The sequence below is a fragment of the Sus scrofa genome, chromosome 13 (assembly GCF_000003025.6).
Source record: "Sus scrofa isolate TJ Tabasco breed Duroc chromosome 13, Sscrofa11.1, whole genome shotgun sequence".
Classification (NCBI taxonomy): Eukaryota; Metazoa; Chordata; class Mammalia; order Artiodactyla; family Suidae; genus Sus; species Sus scrofa.
Window position 1 is genome coordinate 123,789,267 of NC_010455.5, and position 26,977 is coordinate 123,816,243.

A 26,977-nucleotide genomic window follows, 5' to 3' on the forward strand; every position below is an offset into this window, starting at 1 on the left:
TGTGACCTACACCAGAGCTCACGGCAATGAAACCCCACTGATCGAGGCCAGGGATCAAACCCATAACCTCATGGATACTAGTGGGATTCATTTCCACTGCACCACAATGCAGTGATTTTCCCTGATTTTCTTTTATTAGTTTGCTATGATAAACTGGAATGTCATAATGTTAATACTGTCCTCACCAAAATATTTATAGGGCCAACATTTTAAAAGAAGACTCAAAGAGTGGACTGATTTTTTTAAAAAGTGTTATCACAAAACTTCTCCGCCTATATCAGCATGGCATGGTAAGAGGTCAAACGAGTAGTTACAAAACAGTATTTGGTGCTCAACCATCTCAATCTCTGGAACCTGGCCTCCCATGCCCAGTCAGATCCAGTCCCTCCTGATCAGTCCAAGAATTCCCTAGGCAGGTGTCTCATCACTTGCTTCTCTCCCAGCCAGGACCATGGGAGTTGGGGCTCCTGACGTAGACTGCATGGCCTGCCTCTCAGTTTATTTATGGAGATTCTGGTGCTATAGCTTTGTTGATACCCACCTTATTTGAGGTCCTAAACTGGCTACCCGTGTACTGAGGGATTTTGTTTATGAAGTCTTTCCTTGCTCATAATTTAAAAAGATAGTCTATACTTCCTTCTACTTACTGTTTTCACCTATCACATTTAGGTTCAATTCCATCTAGGGTCCACCTTTGTGTGTGGTAAAAGATAGAGATCATTTTGTTTTACCCCTATAGATTTAACCAGTTCTTCCAACATTTTGTATTAAATGACTTGTCCTTTCCAATGTGGTGCTGCTTTTATTGTATGTTAAGTTCCCATAGAAGTTTATCTCGAAGCTATCTATTCTGTTCCATTGGGTCTGTCTGACTATCCTTACAACACTATTGCCTTTTTTTTTTTTTCTGCACCAGCAGCATGCAGAAGTTCTGGGGCCAGGGATCAAACCCATGCCACAGCAGCAACCTGAGCCACAGCAGTGACAACACTTGATCCTTAACCTGCTAAGCCAGCAGGGAACTCCGTACAGGAATATTTATTGTTTCATTAATCTATAGGCTGTTACACACTAGTCCATTAGTACTGGACTAATTGATAATATTTGGCTGCAATGACCTGTGGAACTGGAAACAGTTGCCCTAGATGCCTTCATAAAAAACAAATATGCCAAAGGGTAGGAGACAAATTCCATGAAATTCCAATGGCACATCATCTCAGGGGACCGGTTCTTTTCTTCCGAAAAGGAAGGACTAATTGCTGCACCACTAAGAAAGCAGAGTAATTCTTGGTGGGTTATTGCCATGTCTAGTGGTAAAAGTTCATGGAAAACTTCTGTAACCTTACCCAGGAAGATGTAATTCTAAGTTGTCATTTAATTACATTAAGACTTCAAATGTCTGAGAAATAAAAATTTGATCAGCTGAGGTGCTGTTGGCTAGAGAAAGATAAGAATGGGTAGTTGAGAATACAAGACCACAGTTAAATACAAATTGTGGACTTGGATTCAATCGCAAACATGAGAACTTGAAAATCTACTGACATTTTCATGTTCATATTTATATACTTCAGAATAATTTTGGTCTTTGTTCTCCCTTTCCCCCAGTATTCTATGACAAAGATAACTGTTCATTTTATAACTTAATGAATAGTGGCCAAATTTTCAAGAGAATTAAAGAATTCAAGAGAATTAGGAGACAGATAAGCATCACCCTGAGATCCTGGATCCTGGATGTGATAATTGAGATTTTGACTTGACCCTTTTTTGGAGAGGTTAATATAAGAGGTAGTTGCGTTATGTTAGATGTTACTTACTTTAAAGAAGTGTAGGAGTTTCTGTCATGGTGCAGCAGAAATGAGTCCAACTAGGAACTATGAAGTTGCGGGTTTGATCCCTGACCTTGCTCAGTGGGTTAAGATCCTGTGTTGCCCTGAGCTGTGGTTGTAGGTTGCAGACGCAGCTTGGATCTGGCGTTGCTGTGGCTGTGGCCCAGGCCGGCGGCTACAGCTCTGATTGGACCCCTAGCATGGGAACCTCCATGTACCATGGGTGTTGCCCTAAAAAAAAAAAGAAAGAAGTCTAAGTGTGGGAAGAAACATATATGTTGATTTTGAGTAGCCAGAGGGGTAGACTATGGTGGAAAGTTGTTTTATCCTCACTTAGGATTTGAATTCCTTCCCTTGCTTGGGGGATTCTCCACATGCAGAGTCTGCCTCCCACTGTAGAAGCCATGGATTCCAGGTACTTGTTTTCCCTGCAACCAGGTACCGTCCTTGTCTTGGAATCAGAAGTTAGTGGTACCAAGAAACTGAGATTGTACAGAATACATTCTGAAAGTGGTAGCAACCACAGCTGCAGCTACGTGCAGTTACAAGAAGCAACAGGGTAGCTCCTAGTTACAGGGTCCAGTGCATGGGGTCAGGAGTGTTGGTGGTTATGAGCTGTGACGGCTGTGCTCAGTGGCAGCAGCTGTGATTCTGTGTTTGCCAGACCAGGTCTGTGGTTTCATTTTGAGCTCTATCCTGTGTGTTCAGCCTCTGAGCTTCATTCTCAGCATTACTTAAATGATTCTAAAGCTAACCAATAGCTTTTGAGTAATTTCCATAATCAGAGTCTATTGTTTGCAAATAAGAATCCTGACTAGTAAAATCTTGACTTTACTAATATGTTTTTATTATATTTTATTCAGCTTTTTGTTCATCTTTATTGTACTGTTCAATAGATACCAAATTTTGGAGTTCCCGTCATGGTACAGTGGTTGACGAATACAACTGGGAACCATGGGGTTGTGGGTTTGATCCCTGGCCTTGCTCAGTGGGTTTAGGATCTGGCGTTGCTGTGGGCTGTGGTGTGGGTTGCAGACGCGGCTCGGATCCCGTGTTGCTGTGGCTGCGGCGTGGGCCGGCAGCTACAGCTCTGATTAGACCCCTATCCTGGGAACCTCCATGTGCTGTAATAGTGGCCCAAGAAATGGCAAAAAAGACCAAAAAAAATATATACCAAATTTTACATAAAAATAATCTCAACTAAATAAAGAAATAAATGCGTTAAAAATATAGGACCAAACATGCCAAGCATGGTCCCTTCTGGGTAGTGGTATTATGATAAAAATGTTCCTCATTTACACATAAAAGAATTTTCCAGATTTTCTTTATGGGACTGCATTATTTGATAAACAAGAGAAACCAGTTAAAATCTGAGAAACAAAAACAAAAGCAAGGAGCTTCATCTAAATTTTTTATGCTTAAAACAGTTATAGCTTCTTCCTTTAACAGGAAATTTTTCTCACCCAGCTCTGCAGTCCTCATTCCTATCTAAGCTGGAACACCATGATGTTATAAACCCTCCCCTAGATTTTGTTCCTTTACCCATTTTCTCTCCAAGAGATAAGTGATTTTTTTTCCTTTTCAAACACTAGTAATTTAGCTTAAATTTACTGTAATAATTTGAAGAATTATTAAGTTAATATGCTCCTCATACATAAAAAGGGAGGCAGCATGCTTATTGGAAAAAGCACAGACTTTGCAGCTAGTTAAAGAAGAACTGGATTCTAATCTGGGCTTTGCCCTTTTACTACTTGTGTGGATTTGGTAAATCTGTGTAAGCTCTCTCTAACTCAGTTTCCTCATCTCAAAAATGAAAGAACTAATACCCAAATTACAGGGTTATTGTAATGAGAAGATGTTTTATTAAGCACCTAACCTTGTGACTGGGACAGAGTAGGCATGCAATCTGTGACAGCTTTGAATAAACACGTCCACAGTCCCAGCTGAGTGGACCATGGATGGACAGGTTACCCAAGTTAGGCCAAGCCAATTCTATCCCCTGAGAATTTGTCCCTATTCTCAGGGGAGAGTGAACATACCCCTCCCCCCCCAGACACACACACACACTGCTGATCTGGGAAACAAAGGTATACCAAGGTCCAGGCTCCTCCAAAGAGAACCAGCAGAGTGAAGGACTCCTGGGTGAGGCCTCTGCAGAAAGGGTATCATCTAGTTTAAAAGAAAATGAAACAGATTTTTATTTATTTATTTTAACCAGAGAGAGCAGTGGCTCTCTGGGTAAAAATCTAAGAGTTTAAGCTGTTCAGGAGTACCAGACCTGCTGGACTCAGCCTCACTTGCTCACCCTCGTCCTGGCCTTGTTGGATCCTGTCTTTATTCACCATGGCTTTTTGGGGATTAATTTTGATATTTTAGGGAGTTCCTATCCTGGCACAGTATAAGGAATACAACTAGGAACCATGAAGTTTCAGGTTCGATCCCTGGCCTCACTCAGTGGATTAAGGATCTGGCATTGCCGTGAGCTGTGGTGTAGGTCACAGACTTGGCTCAGATCTGGCATTGCTGTGGCTCTGCTGCAGACCAGCAGCTATAGCTCTGATTGGACACCTAGCCTGGGAACCTCCATATGCCGCAGGTGCAGCCCTAGAAAAGACAAAAAAAAAAAAGTGTAAAAAAATTTTGATATTTTAAAATGTTGCATTAAAAATATTTATCTTGACTGAGGGAGTTTTTTGGCAATCCTTTAAATTTTGTACCGAGGCGAGTGCCTCACTCACCTCTACCTAGTCCTGGGTGAACCTGTCTAGATCCTTAAGCTTCTCTGTTTCCATGGGAGGCATTAATGAGACTTGAGGAAAAGGACAGAGTCAAGGAGCTATTCATCCTTCCAGGAAACTGGCAGAGAGTGGGAGTTGGTGAATCCTCAGACTGGGCTGCCACTGAACTCTTTCCACATGGACTGGAATATGCTTCAAGTCTCCTTTCCACCACCCCCAGGCAGTTTTATTTTCATATTTCTCTTTCCTTAAAAAAAAATAAGCTAGCCCTGGAATGCTGTCTGAAGGGCCAGGTGTGTGAGCTCTGCATTGGGTGCCCATGAGCCAGCAAGACTAGACTCGGCACAGAGGACAAGACACAAACAGGGGAGGAAGAACAATTTATTGGTCCCTAATTCAGAGCCAACAACGGCATCCTGCAAAGGACCATCCTGACTTTGTTACATGTGGACAGGACTGCAAGGGAACATGGGAAATGGAACATAATTGACAGAGACAAGATTCCAGAGTAGAAGGACTCAAGATCACCTCCTCTCACAAAAACACCAAAATTACAACTAACTGTTGAACAACCATCAACAAAATAGACTGGAAGCTACCAAAAAAGATATCCTATATCCAAAGACAAAGAAGAAGTCACATCAAGATGGTAGGAGGGGTGCTTTCATGATATAAGCAATCCCATAACTGCCCGGTGGGTGACCCACAGACTGGAAAATAACTACATTGCAGAGGCTCTGCCACAGGAGTGAGAATTTGGAGCTCCACATCGGGTTCCCACGCCTGGGGGGTCTGGCATTGGGAGGAGGATCCCCTGAAGCATTTGGCATTGAAGGCCACTGAGGTTTAAGCACAGGAGCTCCACAGGACTCAGGGAGACAGAAACTTAACTCTAGGAGGGCACACAGGGTTTCATGTGCACTGGATCACAGGACAAAGCAGGGACTCTATAGGAATCTGGATCAAGCCCACTGGGAGGTCTTGGAGGGTCTCCTGGGAGAGCAGGGGTGGCCATGGCTCACTGTGGGGGCAGGACATTGGAGGCAGGGGTCCCTGGAATAATCATCTCTGTGAGCTCCCCTGAGGCTGCCGTTTTGGAAGAGTTTTGCCACATCCATCAGGGCTGAGAAGCCCCAGGCCAGACAACAAACAGGGTAAGAACACAGCTCCACACATCAGCAAGTAGGCCGCCCCCAATCACACCCAGAGACAAAGCCCCACCCACCAGAGGAATAAGAATCAGCTCCACCTACCAGTGGGCAGGCACCAGTCCCTGCCATCAGGAAGCCCCTGTATCAATCAACTTCATCCACAAAGAGGCAAACACCAGAAGAAAGAGAGGCTACAACCCTCTAACCTGCAGAAAAGAGACCACACAAAAAGTTCTACAAAATGAAAAGTCAGACATGAGTCAGATGAAGGAACAAGACAAAACCCCAGAAGAATAGCTAAATGAAGTGGCGATAGGAAACCTGTCTGAAAAATACTTTAAAGTAAGGATGATCCAAGATTTTGGGAAAAAAATAGAGGCAAAGATTGATGAATTAGAAGAAATGTTTAAGAAAGGAATAGGAGATTTAAAGATTCAACAAGCAGAGATGATCAGCACAAGAGCTGAAATAAAAAATTCACTAGAAGAAAACAATAGCATAATACAGGAGGCAGAAGAACAAAAAAGCGAGGTGGAAGACAGACTGGTGGAAATCACTGATGTGGAATAGACTAAAGAAAAAAGAATGAAAAGAATTGAGGACAGTCTAAAAGAACTCTGGGCCAACTTTAAACACACCGACATTCGCATTATAGGGGTGCGAGAAGGAGAAGAGAGAGATAAAGGGCCAGAGAAAATATTTGAAGAAATAATAGCTGAAAACTTCCCTAACATGGGAAAGGAATCACTCACTCAAATCCAGGAAGTACAACAAATACCATATAGAATAAACCCAAGGAGAAACACACCAAGACACATATTAATCAAACTGTCCAACATTTAAGTCAAAGAGCAAATATTGAAAGCAGCTAGGGAAAAGCAACAAATAACATTCAAGGGAACCCCGATAAGGTTATCAGCTGATTTTTCAGCAGAAACTCTGTGGGCCAAAATTGAGTGGCATGATATACTTAAAGTGATGAAAGGAAAAAACATGCAACCAAGATTACTCTACCCAGCAAGGCTTTCTTTCAGATTTGAAGTCAAAACCTTTACAGACAAGCAAAGGCTAAGAGAATTCAGCACCACCAAACCAGCTTTACAGCAAATATTAAAGGAACTTCTCTAGGCAGAAAGAAAAGGCCACAACTAGAAAGAAGAAAATTACAAATGAGGAGGCTCACCAGTAAAGGCAAACAAGAGTAAAGGTAGAAAATCATCCACACATAAATATGCCACCAAAAAAAAACAATTCTGAGAAGAGGAAGGTACAAATGCAGGATCCTGGAAATGCATTTGCAATTTAAGAGACCAGCAACTTAAAGCAATCTTGTGTGTATATATAGACTCCTATATCAAAACCTCATAGTCACCACAAACCAAAAATCTACAATAGATGCAATTCAAACACAACACTCAAGATAGTCATCAAATCACAAGAGAATAAAAGGGAAGAAAAAAGGCCAAGAGATAAAGCGCCAGAGAAAATCAACATAAACAAATCCAAAACAATTAACAAAAGGCAATAAGAACATATGGATCAATAATTACCTTAAATGTAAATGGACTAAATGCACCAACCAAAAGACGTAGACTGGCTGAATGGATACAAAAACAAGACCCATATATATGCTGTATAAAGAAGATGTGGTGTGTGTATACACACACACAATGGAATATTACTCAGCCATAAAAAGGAATAAAATAATACCATTTGCAGCAACATGGATGGGACCTAGAGATACCAAGTGAAGTTGGACAGTGAAAAACATCACATGATATCACTTATATGTGGAATCTAAAAAAAAGATACAAATGAACTTGTTGCAGAACAGACACAGACTCATAGATTTTGTAAACAAACTTATAGTTACCAAAGGAGACAGGTGGGGTGGGGGAAGGGGTGAACTAGGGATTTGAGATTGGCACATGCACACTGTATTTTGAATGCCTGGCCATGCTGTACAGCACAGGGAACTCTACACAATCAATATTCTGTGATCATCTACATGGGAAAAGAATCTGAAAGAGAATGGATGTGTGTATATGTGTAACTGAATCACTTTGTTGTACAGCAGAAATGATCACAACCGGTAAATCAACTCCACTTCAATAAAGATTTTTAATATGGAAAAAAATAAGCTAATTTATATTCTTTGAGGATATATCAGTTTAGTGCAGTGGAAGAAGATAAGTTGTGTTACAGGGTGAGAAGTTGAGTAAGGGGAGGAAAGCAGACCGGCAGCGAAAAATGTGTTTAGAAATAACAACAGCTAATTTTTTTGAGTGAACCATGTAGGGTAAGTGGTTTAATTTCATTTAATCCTCACTACATCTATATGAGGTAGATGCCATAATCACCCCTCATTTTGTAGATAAGGAAAATTGAATTTTAGGGAACTTTAAAAAAATGTACTCAAAGTCACACAGCTAGTACGGGGTAGAATTGGGTTTTAAACCTTGGATAGTCCTATTACAAAGCTTTAGTCATTGGGTTGTACAGCTTTCTTGTTGAGGGTTGACCTTGTTGATTTAATTACACTTGGAAGTACGAGGCAAACATAGGCAAGAGAGTGCATGGCTGAATGTTGGGAGAATAAAAATCCTGCCCATTCTCTTTATCAGGTGGACCAAAAAGCAGACTCCTTCCATCATGGGGCCATAAATAAATGCTATGAAGTCAGCTTAGGATGCTTATACAGTAGAATACTATCCAGCTATAAAAAGAACAAAATAATGCCATTTGCCACAACATGGATTCAACTAGAGATTCTTCTATTAAATGAGGTAAGAAAGAGAAAGACAAATTCCATATGATATCACTTATATGCGGAATCTAAAATATGGCACAAATTAACAAATCTACAAAATAGAAACAGACTCACAGACATGGAGGACAAACTTGTGGTTGCCAAGGGGGTGGGGGAAGAAGTTGGATGGTTGGGAAATTTGGGGTTGGTATATGCAAACTATTATATTTTGGATGGGTAAACAATGAGGTCCTACTGTACAGCATAGGGAACTATATCCAATCTCTTGGGATGGAACATGATGGAAGAAGAGCATATGAGAAAAAGAATGTGTGTGTATATATATATATATATGTATGTATGGCTGGGTCACTATGCTCTACAGCAGAAATTGACACAACACCATAAATCAACTATACTTTAATAAAAATTAAAAAAAGGAATACTAAGGGGAAAAAAAGGAAAAGAAAAAGGCATCACTGACTTTTCTCTGTGAGCACATGGTCTCTTAATGTGTTGCTACTTGCCCAGATAGGGATTAACCTAGTTAAACAGCTGCAGCCATTTTTTTCCCCACCAAGTGTAAATGCTTATAGGCTGGTATCTGCCCTCTTTATCTTTTCCTATTTGGTCACCTTAAACTTATTTTTCTTTAAAGATGATTTTTAAAGTAAACTTTTTAATGAAGTATGATGCAGAAAATTGGACTTATCTTAACGGTACAGTTCAATAAATTTTCACAACATGATCTCAATCATGCAATCAACCCCTGGATCAAGAAAGAGAGCCTTACCAGCTGGGCAGAAGCCCCATCCTTGAGCTCCCTCTAATCACCACCCTCACTATTCTGATTTCTCTCAGCACATATTTGTTTATCCTGCTTTCGGCTTGACTATACATTGAATTATATGCTAGATATTCCTGTCCTTTTTTTTTTTTTTGGTCTCTTTGCTTTTTCTAGGGCCGCTCCCACGGCACATGGAGGTTCCCAGGCTAGGGGTCTAATCAGAGCTGTGGCTGCTGGCCTACACCAGAGCCACAGCAACGTGGGATCTGAGCCGCGTCTGTGACCTACACCACAGCTCACGGCAACGCCGGATCCTTAACCCACTGAGCGAGGCCAGGGATCAAACCCACAACCTCTTGGTTCCTAATCAGATTCTTTAACCACTGAGCCATGAAGGGAACTCCAATTCCCATACTCTTTTGCTCAACGTTTTATTTGTGTGATTCTCCCAGACTGGTGTGTGTTGCAGTAGTTCATTTATTCTTGTTGCTGTAAGGTATACTAGTGTATGAATATGCCACACTTTAACCATCCCACTCTTGATGGATATTTGGGATGTTTCTGACTTTTGGCCACTAGGAACTGTGCTTTTATATCCTCATAAACTTTTAATTTTTTTTGCATTTAACTCTCAGAAAGTGCATGTCATAGTACTATGCTGTAATCAGGATGTGAGGGCAATCATGTCATGTCATGCCCAGTCCTCTGGTTTTACCAGCAATATATTGCATAACATCACTTAACTCTTCTTAGACCATATATGTGTGTGTGTATTTTTGTTTACAACATGGAATCACAATATATATGTGGTTCTCTATTCTGCTGATTTCATATAACTTTATATTGTATTTTCCCATATTGTGAAAATTCTTAGAATATGTAATTTTTTTTTTTTTTTTTTGCTTTTTAGGGCCGCACCTGCAGCATGGAAGTTCCCAGGCTAGGGGTGGAATCGGAGCAACAGCTGCTGGCCTACGACACAGCCACAGCAACGTGGGATCCAAGCCACGGCTGTGACCTACATCACAGGTCATGGCAACACCGGATCCTTAACCCACTGAGTGAGGCCAGGGATTGAACCTACATCCTCATGGATACTAGTTGGATTTGCTGCTGCTGCGCCACAATGAGAACTCCAGAAAATGTAATTTTTTTTTTTTTTGGTCTTTTTGCCATTTCTTGGGCCGCTCCCTTGGCATATGGAGTTTCCCAGGCTAGGGGTCTAATCGGAGCTGTAGCTGCCAGCCTACGCCAGAGCCACAGCAACGTTGGATCCGAGCCGAGTCTGCGACCTACACCACAGCTCATGGCAATGCCGGATCGTTAACCCACTGAGCAAGGGCAGGGATCGAACCCACAACTTCATGGTTCCTAGTCGGATTTGTTAACCACTGCACCACGACGGGAACTCAAGAAAATGTAATTTTTAATGGAGCTACACCACTCTGTCTCATGGCTTCGCCTTTATTTATTTAATTCATCCTCTTGTGGCAGAATTTTAGATTGTCTCTAGTTCTTTTCAATACAAATAATACTATGGATAAACTTCCTTGAAAATAAACCTTTGTCTCTTGTGCAAGTCTACTTGGAATGGTATTGAGAATTCTCCATACGGAGTTCCCGTCGTGGCGCAGTGGTTAACGAATCCGACTAGGAACCATGAGGTTGCGGGTTCGGTCCCTGCCCTTGCTCAGTGGGTTAACGATCCGGCGTTGCCGTGAGCTGTGGTGTAGGTTGCAGACGCGGCTCGGATCCTGTGTTGCTGTACCTCTGGCGTAGGCCGGTGGCTACAGCTACGATTCAACCCCTAGCCTGGGAACCTCCATATGCCGTGGGAGTGGCCCAAGAAATAGCAACAACAACAACAACAACAACAACAACAACAACAAAAAAAAAAAAAAAAAGACAAAGAGAATTCTCCATACGGCTATGGTAGGATTTTATGTAGTGTAGGGTAGCAGAGGCTACATATGTCTTTTTTGTGACATTGCTGACTTTATTCAATTAGCATTTTTATCTTAGAAGTGAGAACATACAGTGCCCCACTTACTGATTCTTCTGGATTTAGCGTGTCCAGCTTAGCCTGTGCACCTTTGCCCTCAAGAAATGGACAGATGTGCATGACCAGCTCTTTCAACCTCAACAACTCCAGAGCTTACCCTTCAGTTTCCCTGTGGAAACTATAGAGAAACACAGGAGAATTGCTCTCTCTTATAAGGATAATTAGGCAGAAGCAGGTGATACAAGTAGGAGCCTGGAGGGAAAAGGAAAGGCCGACAGGCTGAAGACCCATGATCTGCCTCCTGTTTTAGATCCATCTTCATGCCTTTTCAGGAGAGGGACCCAGGTATTCCTGGGGTAGGTGCTCTTTCCAGCTCCTCTTCATCAGCTGCAGAGTCTGTGCCCTACATATTTCCCAGTAACCTAACTCCACTAATTATTCCTTCATTCATTTCACAAATATTTCATGTGCACCTGCTGTGTGCCAGAGTGGCAGGCATTGGAGACACACATAAGTGAATAAAACAAAGTCAGTGCCCTCGTTGAGTACACAGTCCAATTGCTAGGGAGGGGGGGAAATAAACATAAGGGCAAAGAAACACGCCTGTAGCATGTCATGTTATAAATGTTATGAAGAAAAATAAAGCAAAGTATGAGGGAGGTAGTACGCCACCCTTAATCCTCATGTGTATTCAAGTCTTTCCGACGGAAAGAAAACTTTATTTCCTCATGTAACCACAGTTTGCTCTCACTTCCTTTACAGCAATCTCCTTAAAGCAGATATCTACAGTGCTTTCCTCACTTCCTCACCTCCCAATGTCTCAACCAGTTGCAGCCTCCAACGCAACTTGCCCAGTTCTGTGTTCATTTCCTCTGTTGCCAACTCCTCCAGTGGGCAGAGTCATTTTTAGTCCTTTCTCTTCATTTTCCCTTTCCCCACATCCAACCATGAAGATCTTCTCAGTTTACCTCCTGAATATGTTTCACTTCACCCCCATTGTCACTGACTCGATAGTCTGCTAGGGCTTCTGCAACAAAGAACCACAAGGCAGAAGCATATTGTCTCATGATTCTGGAGAAGGGAAGTCCAAGATTCAGATGTTGGCAGGGTTGGCTCCTTCTGATGGCTATGAGGGAAGGATCTGCTCCAGGCCTCTCTCCTTGCCTTACAGATGGCCGTCTTTGCATTCGCATGGCAGTCTCCCTGTATCTCCGCATCCTCTTCCCTCTGTACTCACCTCTGTTTTCAAATTTCCCCCTTTTATAAGGACACCTGTCATACTGGGCCAGGCACATGCCAATGATCTCACTTTACCTTGATGACCTCTGCCTACACTTTCTCTCCAAGAAAGATCACATTCTGAGGCATGGGGAGTTAAAACTTCAACCTTTGAATTTTGGAGGGACACAATCCACCCAAAAAAGGCTTGCCTCCATTCAAGTTTTGTCATTTCTCACATGTATCATTTCTTAAGTCTCCTTAGGAGAGTTTCCGCTTCCAGCATTGTCTTGTTTCAACGCATCCTCCATTCTGCTGCCAGAGGATCACATGACACCTGCTGTGGCCGCCAGGATAAATCCAAGCTCCTTGACAGACTTGCCAGGCCATTGTGTTCTGGACTCCGCCATCCTTCCCAGTCTGATTTCCTGCCATTCATATAGCATTACTGCACCCAGCATGAGCCCTGTGTCATGATTACCTTGTCTTTGAACTTAAATAGGCAAAGTTCAAGTTCCTTGGTTCCTTGATTCCTCCATTCCTCCTGCCTAGGGTGGTCTCTCTTTCTACTCTTCCTGACTGAACAACTCAAGGGGACTTCTGGTCAGCTTCAGCATCACCTCGTCTAAATGCCTTCTCTAACACCCCCCCAGTCTGAGTTTCCTGTCTTTCCGCTAGGACCTATGTCCCCTCTATGCTCCTCTCTGCTTTGCTTTTACTTACTAGCTTCTCTCTCTAACCAGGGTCTCTAGTTCTATGCCTAGTGTACTTCATACAAATTTGCTGTACACATGACAGCGACTAAATGAATCCTCATTTAGAAAACCGCTGTGTCAGAGTGACTAAGGTATCTAGCGATAAAGGTTTTACAAGTGAAAATTAGGGGTGTGGTGGCTAGTTGTGGTTTATAAATCTCACAGTCAGTGGAACTTCGCATTTCATCTGCTTCACTGTTTGGAGGAAACTCCTGCTTCTGAACTAATTCTGTGTTCAGTAACATGGCCAGCAAGAAAACCATTGCAGTGTTTGGAGCAACAGGTAAAAAACCCCCCAAACTCCTCACTTTTAAAGTGCATGCTCACTTTGCTTACTTTCTTGTCTTCCTGATTTTCATTTCAGAGTTTGCAAGCAGGGACAGAACAAAGGGCCCTTTGAAGGAAAACTGAGAAAAGTATCATTTGCTTGATACATCATTTCTGATGTAGTAATGGGGCAGGGTGATTTGGCTTGATTGGTCAAAAAGGATCTCAGCAGAACAAGGACAGCTGTCTGTCTGTATTTCTTTTTCTTTCTTTTTTCGTAGAAGTTGCACATCAGCATTAGCTCTACTCTGGAGACTTTTCTCTGCTCGCTTTCTGACAAGCAAAATGAGCAAGTGTGAGAGCCCATGGGTATGTAGGGACAGCCTTGTGCCTAACCTGTATTCCAGCGACTCTCTGGGGGAGGGACTTCTCCCTCTTGGACAGCTGCCCAAGAGCCTTTAGCCAGCATTGCTGCTTCCACTCTGCCTCCCTTGCACTCTGCTCTCCAACAGCCAGAGCTATCTTGGCAAAATGTAATTCTAGTCAGGTCTTTCTCCTCTGTCAAATTCTCACATCTGCCTTTTGATCTATTTGAAACTGTCATAGCATGGCAAGCTTTGCTCAAAACCCTCTGTCTCACTCCAGGTAAAATGCAAAGCCCAGCGGATCACCTATGAGACCCTTGTGGACCTCATCTTCTTCCGTTCACCCTTGCTCATTCTGTGTGTTTCTCAGACTCACTCCACCTTAAGGCCTTAGCATTGGTTGCTCCCACAACCTAGAGTAATCTTCCTCCAGTTACCCACACTGCTTTCTCCCTCCTGTCTGCCACCAGCTGGTGTCCTCTCCATGTGCACTTTCCAGAGCTCGGTATTTAAAATTGCAGCCAATTTTAAATTTTAAGCCAGTTCTTGTCCTGGCTCAGCAGAAAGGAATCTGACTAGCATCCGTGAGGACGCAGGTTGGATCCCTGGCCTCGCTCAGTGGGTTAGGGATCCGGCGGTGCCTGACCTGTGGTGTAGGTTGTGCAGACACGGCTCGGATTCCTTGTTGCTGTGGCTGTGGTGTAGGCTGGCGGCTACAGCTCAAATTCGACCGTTATCCTGGGAACTTCCATATGCCATCGGTACAGCCCTAAAAAGACAGTAAAATAAAATAAAATTGCAACCCCTCTCCACGTTGCCTGTCTGACTCCCCTCCCTGCTTGATTTCTCCCATTACTGTCTGTCTCTCCACATAGGATAGAAGCTCTGTGAGGTTAGGGATTTTGTCTGAAGGGAGGCAAAGCCCCAAACAGGGAGAAGAGAGAAGCAAATTCTCAAAAATCAACAGCCAGATATGACATTGCCTGTTGAAGGAAATAAAAGTAGAGAAAAGGAGATGATTGTCGCATTACAGTGATGGTGACATGGTTGGTTTTTCCTGAAAGAGTTGAGAAGCCAGGGGAGGGTTTTGGACAGAGTATGAATGATAAGATTAGGTGTTTAAAGGCTCATTTTAGCTTCTGTTTTGTGAAGTGACTATGGGGGCAAGGGCTGAATCAGGGAGACCTCTTATGAGGCTGTTGCCCTAAACCAGGCAAGATGATAGTAGCTTAGACCTTAGATCCGGGAATAGTCTGATTCCAGATATAATTTTTGCTTGTCCGTTTGGCTGCATCATGCAGTGGCTTGATGCGGGATCTCAGTTCGTAGACCAGGCATTGAACCCAGGTCTCAGCAGTGAAAGCACCAAGTCCTAACAAGTAGACCACCAGGAAACTCCCCTGTTATGTTTTAAAGAGAGTTGACAGGGTTCCCTGAGGGACCAGGTATCAGAGGTAAGAGGAGAGGAGAAAAGAATGATTCATAAGCATTCAGGCTTGAGCAACCAGAAGAAAAAAGTTGTGGTTCACTGAAATGGGGAAGACCAACGGGTCAAGGAAGGTCAGGAGCTCTCTTTTAGTCTCCTTAAATTTTAGTTACCACCTAGGCATCCAGAGTAAGAGGTTGGATAAGATCCTTGGGGAGTGGCTCCTAAAGGAATCAGGTTAGATGAATCAGAGTTGAAGAAAGTTGACTGGTAGTTAGCTAAGGAGGCATGCTGACTGAATAACCAGTTTCTGGAGAGAATGTTTATAGTATGGTTGTGAGGAAATCATTACAACAGTTGTATTGTGGGTTGAATTGTGTCCCCTCCCAAATTCATATGTTGCAGCCCTAATCTTAACACCTCTGAGTGTGACAGCATTTGCAGATAGGGCCTTTAAAGTTAAAGTGAAGCCATGAGCTTGGGCCATAACCCAATTTGACTGATGTCCATAACAAGATGGAATTTTGACAGAGAAAGAGACAAGAGGGGCTCAAACGCATACAGGAAAGGCCATGTGAAGACACAGTAAGAAGCCTCTTTATTTACGATCCAAGGAGAGAGGCCTTAGGAGAAACTGAACCTATCAACATCTTGATTGTGGACCTCCGGCTTCCAGAACTTTTAGAAATACAATTTGGTTGTTTAAGCCACGAATCTGTGGAATTTTATTATGACAGCCCTAGCAAACTCATGTGGTCAACAAATACTTATTATTGAATTTTAATTTTTATAGATACAGCACGCAAAAGTAATTTTTTTGTTTGTTTTTTGTTTGTTTTGGTTTGTTTTTTAGGGCCACACCCACAGCATATGGAAGTTCCCAGGCTAGGGATTGAATCAGAGCTGCAGCTGCCGGCTTACACCACAGCTCATGGCAACGTCAGATCCATAAGCCACTGAACGAGGCCAGGAATCCAACCTGCATTCTCATGAATACTAGTAGGGTCCTAAACCTGCTGAGCCACAGTGGGAACTTCCGAATGCAATATCTTCTCCAATTTCTGGGGATATTAATTCTTTACAATTTTTCTTCTGTTCCCTCCATTGTTTCTGTTTCCTTTCAGCAGTTTGCTTGTTTTGGTTTTGCCTTTCATGTTGGAGGGTTTCCTTGAAATTTGGCTATCTGTTCACATTCATGACAGCATGAAACTGGCTAGAGCTCCATGTGCAAAGGTGGAGATCACGGACTGGCAGACTCATAGGGTTATCAGTGGTCTATCAGTAGGGGTAACCCAAGAAACAGGTGCCATACTCTTTCAGAGAAGTTGAGAAAATTTAATAAAGATAGACAGTGAATAGAGCAGTAAAGACTAAGAAACAATATGAAAGAAGCAAAGGGCAAGAGAGATGACCAAAATCTGGGGAAAGTAGCAATGTGGAGAGGGTCACCTCTCTTCCAACCCTTGGGTTCCTTGCTGATACCTCCCTTGGGCCAAAGCCAAACTGAGGGCAAGAGAGCCCACTGATGGAGTCCAGGGCACTAGGCAGGATAGAGAGAAGGTGAAGGTGGATTTTGAGGCACACACATAAAAAATTCAGGACAAGCAGCCGGCCAATTTGATGGAGGCTCCCAAATGTCAGTAACTGCACAGTACCTGGCATATATTACAGGGAATTCAGTAAATATTTGTAAACTGGGCAAGTAGATATCACACCGTGAATGGCCTTGAACACCATAAAAAGAAATTTCTACAAGTTTTTAACCTTAAAATAAATATCATATTAAATATAAATAAAACAAAAATATATTGTTTATATATAAAATATAAATATATGGAGTTCCCATTGTGGTGCAGTGGAAACGAATCCATCTAGGAACCATGAGGTTGCGGGTTTGATCCCTGGCCTCGTTCAGTGGGTTAAGGATATGGCATTGCCATGAACTGTGGTATAGGTTGCAGATGCAGTTTGGATCTGGCATTGCTGTGGCTCTGGCGTAAGCCGGCAGCAACAGCTCCAATTAGACCCCTAGGCTGGGAACTTCTACATGCCACGAGTGTAGCCCTAAAAAGACGAAAAAAAATTATATATATATAAATATATAATATAAATGCATAATATAAATATATTATATATAAATATATAAAAATATATAAATTATATATATGTATATATATATATAAAACCACTTTTGAAAGTAAAATTGTATGAAGAACCTCAAAATAAAATCTATAGTCAGATAAAAGCAGAACTGCTTCATTGAACCTGCTTACTTGGCTTCCTATTTGCTTCCAGCCTCTCCCGTGCTTCCTCTCCCCCAGTGGCTTCGGCAAAGCTACCTCCAAAGATGCTGTGAGAAACCTACTTTGAAAACCACTCTTTCAAGCCGTGGGGATACCACCCAAAGTAATTACAACAGCACCTTTACTCTGAATAATAGGACTCCCTACTCTTCTTTTAGGGAACTTGCTTTCTGATCTTCCTGTATTGCTTCTTCCCCAATCTTGCAGGAGCTCAGGGCGGCTCTGTGGCCAGGGCCATTTTGGAGAGCAAAAAGTTCAAGGTGAGAGCCCTGATCAGGGATGAGACCCGACCAAACGTGCAGATGCTTCGGGAACTTGGGGCTGAGTGGGTAAAAGGGGACCTGAACGACAAAGCATCGGTGGAGGCTGTCTTGAAAGGAGCCTATGGGTCCTTCATGGTGACCAACTTCTGGGACGATTTCAGCAAAGAGAAAGAAGTGTTTCAGGTGGGAACCACCTTTGAGCCCTTTCTTCTTCTCCTCCCGGGTACTCTGCCCTCCCTGAAAGGGGGTAGGTATTCAACCCCGGGCAAAAATGTCAGCCTCATCTCGTAATGTTTCTCTGGTGCTTATGAAGTACATGCACTTCTGGTATTTGTTAGAGGTATGACTGTAAGTTGGAGGGGTGGATTGTTGGAGTGGTGATTGAGAAATCAATGTCCAAATGTGACCTTGCAGATCTGAGAGGAACTAGGTAGTGGAGTCAGCCACTAGCTGCTCTGATTCTCCCCACGTGTTTGTAGATGGCACATGAGGGGTGGCAGCAAGGACACCCACAAACGACTCAGAGTGAAATGGGAAGAACAAAAAAGTAATGAATATCTTTAGACCTACAGCAGAGAATTTGGAGATGAAAGAATGATGAGTACACTGGAAAAGAAGTAAGCAAACAAGCAAATACGCCCACAGTGATTAACCATGGGGAAAATGACAATTTGTAGAAAAAGTAAACGTAACTGTAGAATATCACCTGGCTCAGCTTCAGCTATGTGAGCACTGATTAAATGATGATATTCTGAGGATGAAAAAAGGGAATTGTGTAGGTGTGTAATGGTGATGATGGTGGTGGGCTGCATGTGTGAGAGAGAGAAGGGAGAGAGAGAAATTGAGAGAGTGAGCTGAAGATGAGGGCTCGTTTGTCATAGTAGAAATTTAGCAGATAATAAAGTGAGAAAAATCAAGAATTAGCAGTATAAACATGTTATTTAGAAATAGACGAGCAGAAGTTCCCGTCTTGGCGCGGGGAAGTGAATCTGACTAGGAACCATGAGGTTGCAGGTTCAATCTTTGGCCTTGCTTAGTGGGTTACGGATCCAGCGTTGCTGTGAGCTGTGGTGTAGGTTGCAAACGAGGCTCGGATCTTGTGTTGCTGTGGCTCTGGTGTAGGCCAGCAGCTGTAGCTCCTATTAGACTCCTGACTCTGACCCTCCATATGCTGCAGGTGTGGCCCTAAAAAGACCAAAAAAAAAAAAAAATACACAAGCAGCTAAAAGAGATGAACATGATTATTTCTAAAAAGTGGTTATCAGCCTGGGGGTACAGGGAACTTCTTTACCATTATAAGATCTACTTTCCCTCCTCATGACAGAACTATTTGAAAATTATACATATGTATAAATCAGAAAAAAGTATGAAAACGGGATTTTAAAAATGTAATGGATGGGACCAGACTCTTTCAGAAATGATACAACTTAAAAAATAAAGAGCAAGATCAAACCATTTTAGGAATGTCTGTTAAGGTAATTACATCATTTACAGCTTGTCTTTTAGTGATGAACGTTGGTAGGGCTTATTTTAGGAACTATAGGTTCTGATTCTGATATTCACTCACCATGGAATATAGGGGTACAAGTCATTTCTCTGTTTCTTTTGTTCCACCTACTAAGGCAGATAAATTATGTCTTCTCTATTTGCTACATGGGGTTTTGAAAGGCAAGAAAGAAGGGAACAGTGAAAAGAAAGATGAGGGAGGGAAATGATGAAGGAGCTTTGGAACTAAAACCACAAAAAGAAAATAAATGTATATATACACATACATGTGTGTGTGTGTGTGTGTGTGTGTGTGTGTATGAATAATGTATATCTCCCTCCATTTTGCCCTCAATATCCAACTGGTGTGCAGATATAGTCCATTACCAGAAAACATTACATACTGTTTCTTCAGGTATGCCTGAGTCTTTTATACATATATAAATGTGATAGTTGATCACAAAGTTACTGACAGCCCAGGGGAAGTGGCCAGATGTTCCTGACTGTTCCTGCCAGGTTACCTCTCAGCTAGATGGGAGTTGAGCACTTTGGCATAGTGGATCCTTGCTGGTTGATGCTGGTGGCCTCTCACATGGTCTGATGTGGGTAGAGCTCCCCTCCAAGGAGAACCATGAGAAAAGGAGGGGGAGCAGGGGGCCAGTGCCTGCCCTCCGGTCTGTGTGCCCACTCAGCCTTCTCTATAAGGCATCTACCTTTGCCCCTTAGGGAAAGCTGGTGGCTGATACTGCCAAGAGCCTGGGTCTGAAGCACGTGGTGTACAGCGGCCTGGAGAATGTCTGGCGCCTGACGGGCGGTAAGCTGGAGGTGCCGCACTTCGACGGCAAGGGAGAGGTGGAGGAATATTTCTGGTCCATTGGCGTTCCCATGACCAGTGTCCGCATAGCAGCTTACTTTGAAAACTTCCTCGGCCCGTGGAAGCCAGTGAAAGCCTCTGATGGAGATTACTACACCCTGGGTAAGTGGAAGGTTGTAGTGAAACTCACCAGACACCCGCTGTCCTTGCCTCCACTCCTCCACCCAGGTCTCTCCCCTCCTTCCTCTGTTCAGTGGACACATGCCATCTGAGTGCCTACTGTGTGCTCAGCTCTGTGTGAGGTGCTGCGAGGGACTCCACAGTGTCCCAGACTTCGAGAGAGCTGACTCTTGGGCCAGAAACACAAAGGATTATACCTCCAGTCTTACTGTGCTGAAGCTTCTCATGTAAGCACTGAGCCACAAACCTCAGCTTCCTCACATCTCATGGGAGAGGTGGACAAGATGTCTTCCCCTGCTAGCAACAGGGAAAACATTCTCTTCTTCTTCTTGACCTGAGTTCCAGGGTCAGAATCCTTAGAGGAGGAGTTCCTGTTGTGGCGCAGTGGTTAACGAATCCGACTAGGAACCATGAGGTTGCGGGTTCGGTCCCTGGCCTTGCTCAGTGGGTTTAGGATCCGGCATTGCCGTGAGCTGTGGTGTAGGTTGCAGACGCGGCTCGGATCCCACATTGCTGTGGCTCTGGCGTAGGCCGGTGGCTACAGCTCCGATTCGACCCCTAGCCTGGGAACCTCCGTATGCCGCGGAAGCGGCCCAAGAAATAGCAACAACAACAACAACAACAAAAAAGACAAAAAGACAAAAAAAAAAAAAAAAAAAAAGAATCCTTAGAGGGACCCTGACTCTGCCGGGGAAATGTTTCCAGCCTTGCCTGCAGAGTCTGATTCCTTAAGTCTGGGCTGGAGCCTGGAGGACCATCGTTTTCACCAGGACCCCTGGTTATTGCCAGGCTGCAGGTCCACGGCTGCCATTCCCCTGCCCTTGGGGACATTTCTTTGCCCATAGTCCAAGGTGGCTCTGAGGGGAAGGCCACCCTTCCGAGGTGGAATGGAGTGGAGGGGATATGGAAGAATCAGTGCCAGTGAGTCAGTCTTTCTTCCTTGGCACATAATTAAGCCTCACTGGGGCATAACTAGTGGCAAAGTGGACCTGAACTAGAGCCAGAAGCACCTGCCACACATCACAGGTGACTTGGGTAATAGGTCAACAAGTGACTAGATAAATGTATAGATGTGCTATCTCTCTTCACCCTCCACGCCACACTACTTCTTCCTATGCTCCTACCAGGTTTTAGGACCCAGCTCACCTCATGTTTCCCAGGTCCTGAACGGAGACATTGTAATCTATGGATTTGATTCTGGACATACTGTGAACGGGACTTCCAAAAAAATATGTGGCGGGAGAAACACGTTAAGGCTGACTCCAGAATTTTTTTTTTTTTGGCCCTGCCTGCAACCTGCAAGCATTCAGAATTTCCAGGGCCAGGGATCAAACCCATGCCATAGCAGTGACCCGAGCCACTGCAGTTGACAATGCCAGATCCTTAACCACCAGGTCACCAGAGAACTCCTGACTCCAAGAATGACTCTGGAAGGATAGAGGTGCCATTAACTGAGATGGGGAAATGCACTGGGGGTGCAGGTTGTGTAGGAATTCATCCTGGTGCATGCTGAGTTTAAAATGTCTATTAAATATTCAAGTAAGGATGTTGAGTAGGAAGCTGAACACATGAGTCTGGAGTTGAACAGAGACATCTGAGTTACAGATGCAATTAATCATGCCTTGCACACAGGAGGTGCTTAGTAAATAGTCATTTAAAAAAAATCAATACACAGGCATTATGGTATTTTCTCAAAAAAACCTTATAACTGTGCATAAATGGTAGCTTCTCAGTATTACATGGTGTTCCTATACCTTTTGTTTAAGTGGTTGATTCATTCAGGTTGGTGGGACCTACCAAGGATGTGAAGTAATTAGCTATTTTTATCTCTCCCCCCCCCCCGTTTTAAAAACTAGCACTGCCTATGGGGGATGTACCGATGTATGGTATCTCTGTTGCTGATGTTGGAGTGGCCGTCTGCAGCATTTTTAATTCTCCAGAAGAGTTTATAGGCAAGGCGGTTGGTCTCAGTGCAGAAGCCCTAACGATACAACAATATGCTGATATCTTGTCCAAGAGTATGGGGAAAGAGGTTTGAGATGCAAAGGTGAGTCCTTAAAGATGCATCAACATGATCACAGGAAGTGACATCTCTCTAATCTATAAATTCTGGTAGACTTTTGATGGATCTAGCAGGGCTGAGCTTGGGTTGTCAGAAGAAATCAAAGAGGACTCCAGCTCCCTAAATCTATCTTCATCTGTTGGTACATCTGAATCCCACCCTTCCGACTTTATTTCTTTGGCTTCAGGGCAAATCAGCTTATTAAAGTAAAATTCCTTTGGGTGGAAAGAACTTAGCCTCTGAAGATGGAAGTACAATGTTTTCCATATACACCATCCTGACTTCCCTCTGACTAGCTCTCATTGCTGATCAGTCTGCTGGAGCTGGCTGGTGTGGGGCAAGCACTGAGCCTCCCTGAGACTCAGCTTCTTCATTCATAAAGTGTATGAGAGCATCTACCTCAGGACATGTTGCAAAAATTAGAGAGAATACACTTAAGGGGCTTGGCACATGATAAGTATATCTCAAGTACCTATTATGAGCCTGGTGCTATCTTTGAGGAGTTTGGGGATGAAAATGCCAACACACATGAAGTCCCAGTGATCAATACAAAACAGAATGCTGTGGGTGCTTAACTGTGTTGCTCACACTCTCTGTGCTGTTGGTGGTCAGAGAGGGGTGGGAGAAGTCTTCATGGAAGGAGTAGCCTTGAGGCAGTCCTGCTGTGGGCAAGTCTTGGGTACGAGTGGAGCAAGCTATAGGGCTGGCCTGGCTAAACTGAAGAATCAACAGGAATGAAACAGAGACAGTCTGGGGAGGTAAGCATATCCTGGCTCTGCCCTTATCTATCTGAATAATCTTGGCAAGTTACTGAATCTCTCTGGCTTCCATTTATTCACGTGTTAAAAAAGATGGTCACACCTGTCATAGGATTGTTGTAAGGATGCAGTCAGACTCCTATGGGCAGCGCCTGGCACTGTTGTGACCCTTAGTAAACCCCCAGTAACTCAGCAGGCTGGAATGGCCTGGACTCAAGTGTAGCTCAGACAGACCTTTCCTAGAGATGTGAGAGGAATGATACTGAGCGGTCCCAGCCATTTCTCCAGGTAGGTATTGATAAGCGGGAGGAGAGGGACAGGTTTCCAGAAGGAAGTGTGTGTGTGTGTTTGTGTGTGTGTGTGTGTGTGTGCCTGGAAGAGACACCATTGCAGCTGAGAGGAGGAATCGTACTTTTCCTTGAGCTGGCAGGCATTAACCAGCACAGCTCTTTGCCTATCTGGGCTGCTGTTCTCCCATCTGTGAAAGGAGAGTGTGGTTTGGATACCTTCTAAGGTTCAGTTGGTCATTGACATCTCTCCATAATATGGAGTGCCTTCTTCCTTACAGAGTTCAAGCCTGCTTTTATAAATAAAGATTTATTGGGCCACAACCGCACCCTTGTTTATGTGTTGTCTGTGGCTGTTTTCCCGATACAGTCGTAGAGCTGAGTACTTGTGACAGAAACCATAAGACCGGAAAGCCCAAAATATTTATGTCTAGCTCTTCGAGAAAAAGTTTGTTGACCTCTGCTCCAGAATGTTTCCTGGAGTTAGGGATAGAGGATTGGTTTTTGTTTTCATCTTCAACTCTTGGGCCAGTGAGTCTTGAGGGGACACCTAGATTCCCAGTTTACCTTCAGTACTGGAGCTGTGAGGAGGCAGAGTGATATTTGGTAGGGGAAAAACATTGTAGGTGTCAAGCCAGCCATAAAACCACATCTGGGTATCTCACTGAAACCCACAGAAATTTTATGGAGAAGATGTTACTCCCAAGCCCAAGAAGGCACCACCCACTCAAAAGATGGACTCATGAGAAAGCCTGCAAATTTATACTTGGGTGCAGATTTACTTTTCAGCGATGGATCCCTCTCCCAGTGAATTTGCATTTGGCTCTTATATTCATTTTTGTCTCTGAGGTCTGGACTCTGTAAAGAAGAAGAGGAGCAGGGTGAAGGAGTGTGGGCATATGGTGTGTGTGTGTGTGGTTCATTCTCAGAGGACAGGGTAGACATTGCTTGGGATGGCTCAGGACCATCCAAGAGTTTCTCACTCAAATTTCTTGGTTTCTGGTCTTGGTACATCAAGCTATTTCACAGCGCAGCTGGCACCTGAAGTTTTAGGGCATTAGAGGCTGGAAGTTCTGCAGAATGGTTAATGCTGTTTTTCGTAACTAGTTTGACTTGGAGTTGCTGTCGACTGAACTGCAGTGAGGAAATGCTTACAGGCTATGCTACTCTGGGGAAGGATGCATGTGGCCACAAGGTGGCACTCCAGCACTGGAAGTCTGACTTTTGCTCAATCTGGTCAGAATGAGCCTGTTTGCTTTATTACTTCAGCATATGCACACCCCAGAACAAACTCCCATCAGAAACTCTGATCTGGCTGAAAATGCCTATCTAGCCCCAAAAGGAATGTGATTCTCTCAGAAAGTGAGACACAACAGAACAAATCTCTCTCCTTCAAGAATAAGATTCCCTTATTTTACAGAGGGCTGTTAGTTACCAAAGTTACAGGATAAGAGAGTGACTCAAGGACAGAAACATTTTAGAAGGCATCTTCCACATTCCTCTTATAGTCTTCTATTTACAGACTCATTAAAATTAATTTTTTTTGCTTTCAAAAATAACAAGTGCTTATTGCGGAAAATACAGAAAATTATAAAAAAAGAAAATTAAAATCATATTGTTTAATTTATCAGATAGAAACTACTGATATTTGCACATTTTCTTCTAGTCCTTTTCCAGTATATATGTAGTAAAATTAAAACAATGAAATATGCACCATTTTGTTTCAGTTAACATTATGAGCAATGTCTTCAAAAGAATTAATTTTAATAAATGCAGGATTTTTTAGAGTAGATATATCACAACTTATTTTATCATTCCTCTGTTTGGACATGTAGGTTGTTCTTGATTTTTCATTATCATCAATGGCATATGACAACCATTGTTTATATCTGTCACATTTGAAATAGGAAGGTTAGAGTTTATCTGTGGGGGTTAAAGACTGATTATACAGGGTCCAATAGCTAGAAATGGTCTTAGCTGATTCGGGCGGGGGGACTCTTGATCTAGTTAGTGTCAGAAGTGCCTCAAGGGGTGGGTTTATGGAGGGAGAGAGAAGGTGGCTCATGGGTTATGGGCAGCGTTTGTCAGGCTGGCCCTGGTGGATGCTGGGATGGCTGAAGTCAAGACGCTCATTTCTAATTAAGGAGCGGAGTGACGGTGGAAGGGACATCAGTCAGGAAGGAAGGAAAACAAGCCCGAGGCAGTGTAGCTCGGAGGGTTGCCGAGGGAATCCCAGGAGGAGATGTATATATATGAAAGCAGGTCATATGGAGGGGCTATAAATCCACCATACCTTATCCTGAGTGCTGGGGCTGGAATCAATTCAGCTTTCAGAATCTGTCAGCTTTTAGGTAGTTTATGTCTACAAATACTATGTGACATCACTATCAGGGACCCGGGGCAGGATCCCATCATCAAACACATCAATATCTCTGCAGAAAAATACATGACTATTTCCACCAAATGGGATAATTAAGGAGTGTAAATAACTTCACATACGTTCAGATTGGGTTTTGCCACCAAATTAGTTCAGAAAAGTCAGTTTGTTGCCAAATTTCTTATGAAAAAAAAATTCAGTGTTTCCTGGGTTCTAGAGTCCTAATTCTTTAGCCTCCTAAAGAATTGTGAATCTGTATTGTCCAGAAGTGAACAATTTCTTCTCAAACTGCTTTAGATGAGGGCTATAAAATTTATTAAAAAAAATTTTTTTTCACTTGTTCTGGAAAGATTACCCCGGAAGCTTACGAGAAACTGGGAGTTCCTGCAGTGAAGGAAGTGGCCAACATGTGTCGTTTCTATCAAATGAAGCCAGACCGTGATATTGAGCTCACCCGCCGACTAAACCCCAAAGTCAAAAGCTTCAGCCAGTTTGTCTCAGAGAACCAGGCAGCCCTGAAGGTCAATTAAGCTGTTCACGCAGGCCCCTGAGCACACAAAATCCTTTCTCCCTGATTCCAGTCCTCTTTACAGCAAGGGAACGCTTCCTGTGTATTTCTTATTGGAGTGGTCCTCTCTCCAAAGGCTGCCATGACCTTTTCAGTTTGTGGTTGGGTTGGGGCCACAGGGTGAGAGGGGCCATCTCACCATTTAGTTGCAAGTGAAGCTCAGAGGCTCTGCAGTGGGTGAAGGCCAGGAGCTTAAGGCAATGACTGGCGAAAGCGAAGGTGGTGGAAGGGCCCCCATGATATCTTTGTGTGTATCTGCTTAGCATTTTCTACCCCATATTGTAATTCTGTGTTCCCTGGTTTTCCTCTTGGCTGTGAGACTTCCCCTGTTTTTTATTCCAGTGCCTGGCACGTGATAGACATCAATAAAGATAGATTGACTTGCAGTTCCCGTTGTAGCTCAGTGGTTAACGAATCTGACTAGGAACCATGAGGTTGCGGGTTCGATCCCTGCCCTTGCTAAGGATCCAGCATTGCCGTGAGCTGTGTAGCTTGCAGATGCGGCTCGGATCTGGCGTTGCTGTGGCTGCGGCGCAGGCCGGTGGCTACAGCTCCGATTGGACCCCTAGCCTGGGAACCTCCATATGCCGCAGGAG

The 26,977-nt window shown here is 43.4% G+C and overlaps 1 protein-coding gene across 4 annotated transcripts in view; it reads left to right on the forward strand.

Moving 5' to 3' along the window:
- Nucleotides 13,374-26,977, forward strand: part of LOC110256379 (nmrA-like family domain-containing protein 1) — a 35,034-nt gene continuing 21,430 nt past the window's right edge. The window contains exons 1-6 of one of the 4 annotated variants that reach the window (XM_021069999.1): nt 13,388-13,509; nt 17,580-17,690; nt 17,795-18,033; nt 20,062-20,311; nt 22,186-22,376; nt 26,164-26,767. In XM_021069999.1, coding sequence (XP_020925658.1) covers nt 13,470-13,509; nt 17,580-17,690; nt 17,795-18,033; nt 20,062-20,311; nt 22,186-22,367 — 822 coding nt within the window. In that variant the 5' untranslated portion in view covers nt 13,388-13,469 and the 3' untranslated portion in view covers nt 22,368-22,376; nt 26,164-26,767. Of the gene's footprint in view, nt 13,510-17,579; nt 17,691-17,794; nt 18,034-20,061; nt 20,312-22,185; nt 22,377-26,163; nt 26,768-26,977 lie in introns of those variants that run through there. The other 3 variants (XM_021070001.1, XM_021070000.1, XM_021070002.1) reach the window with 3 other exon arrangements.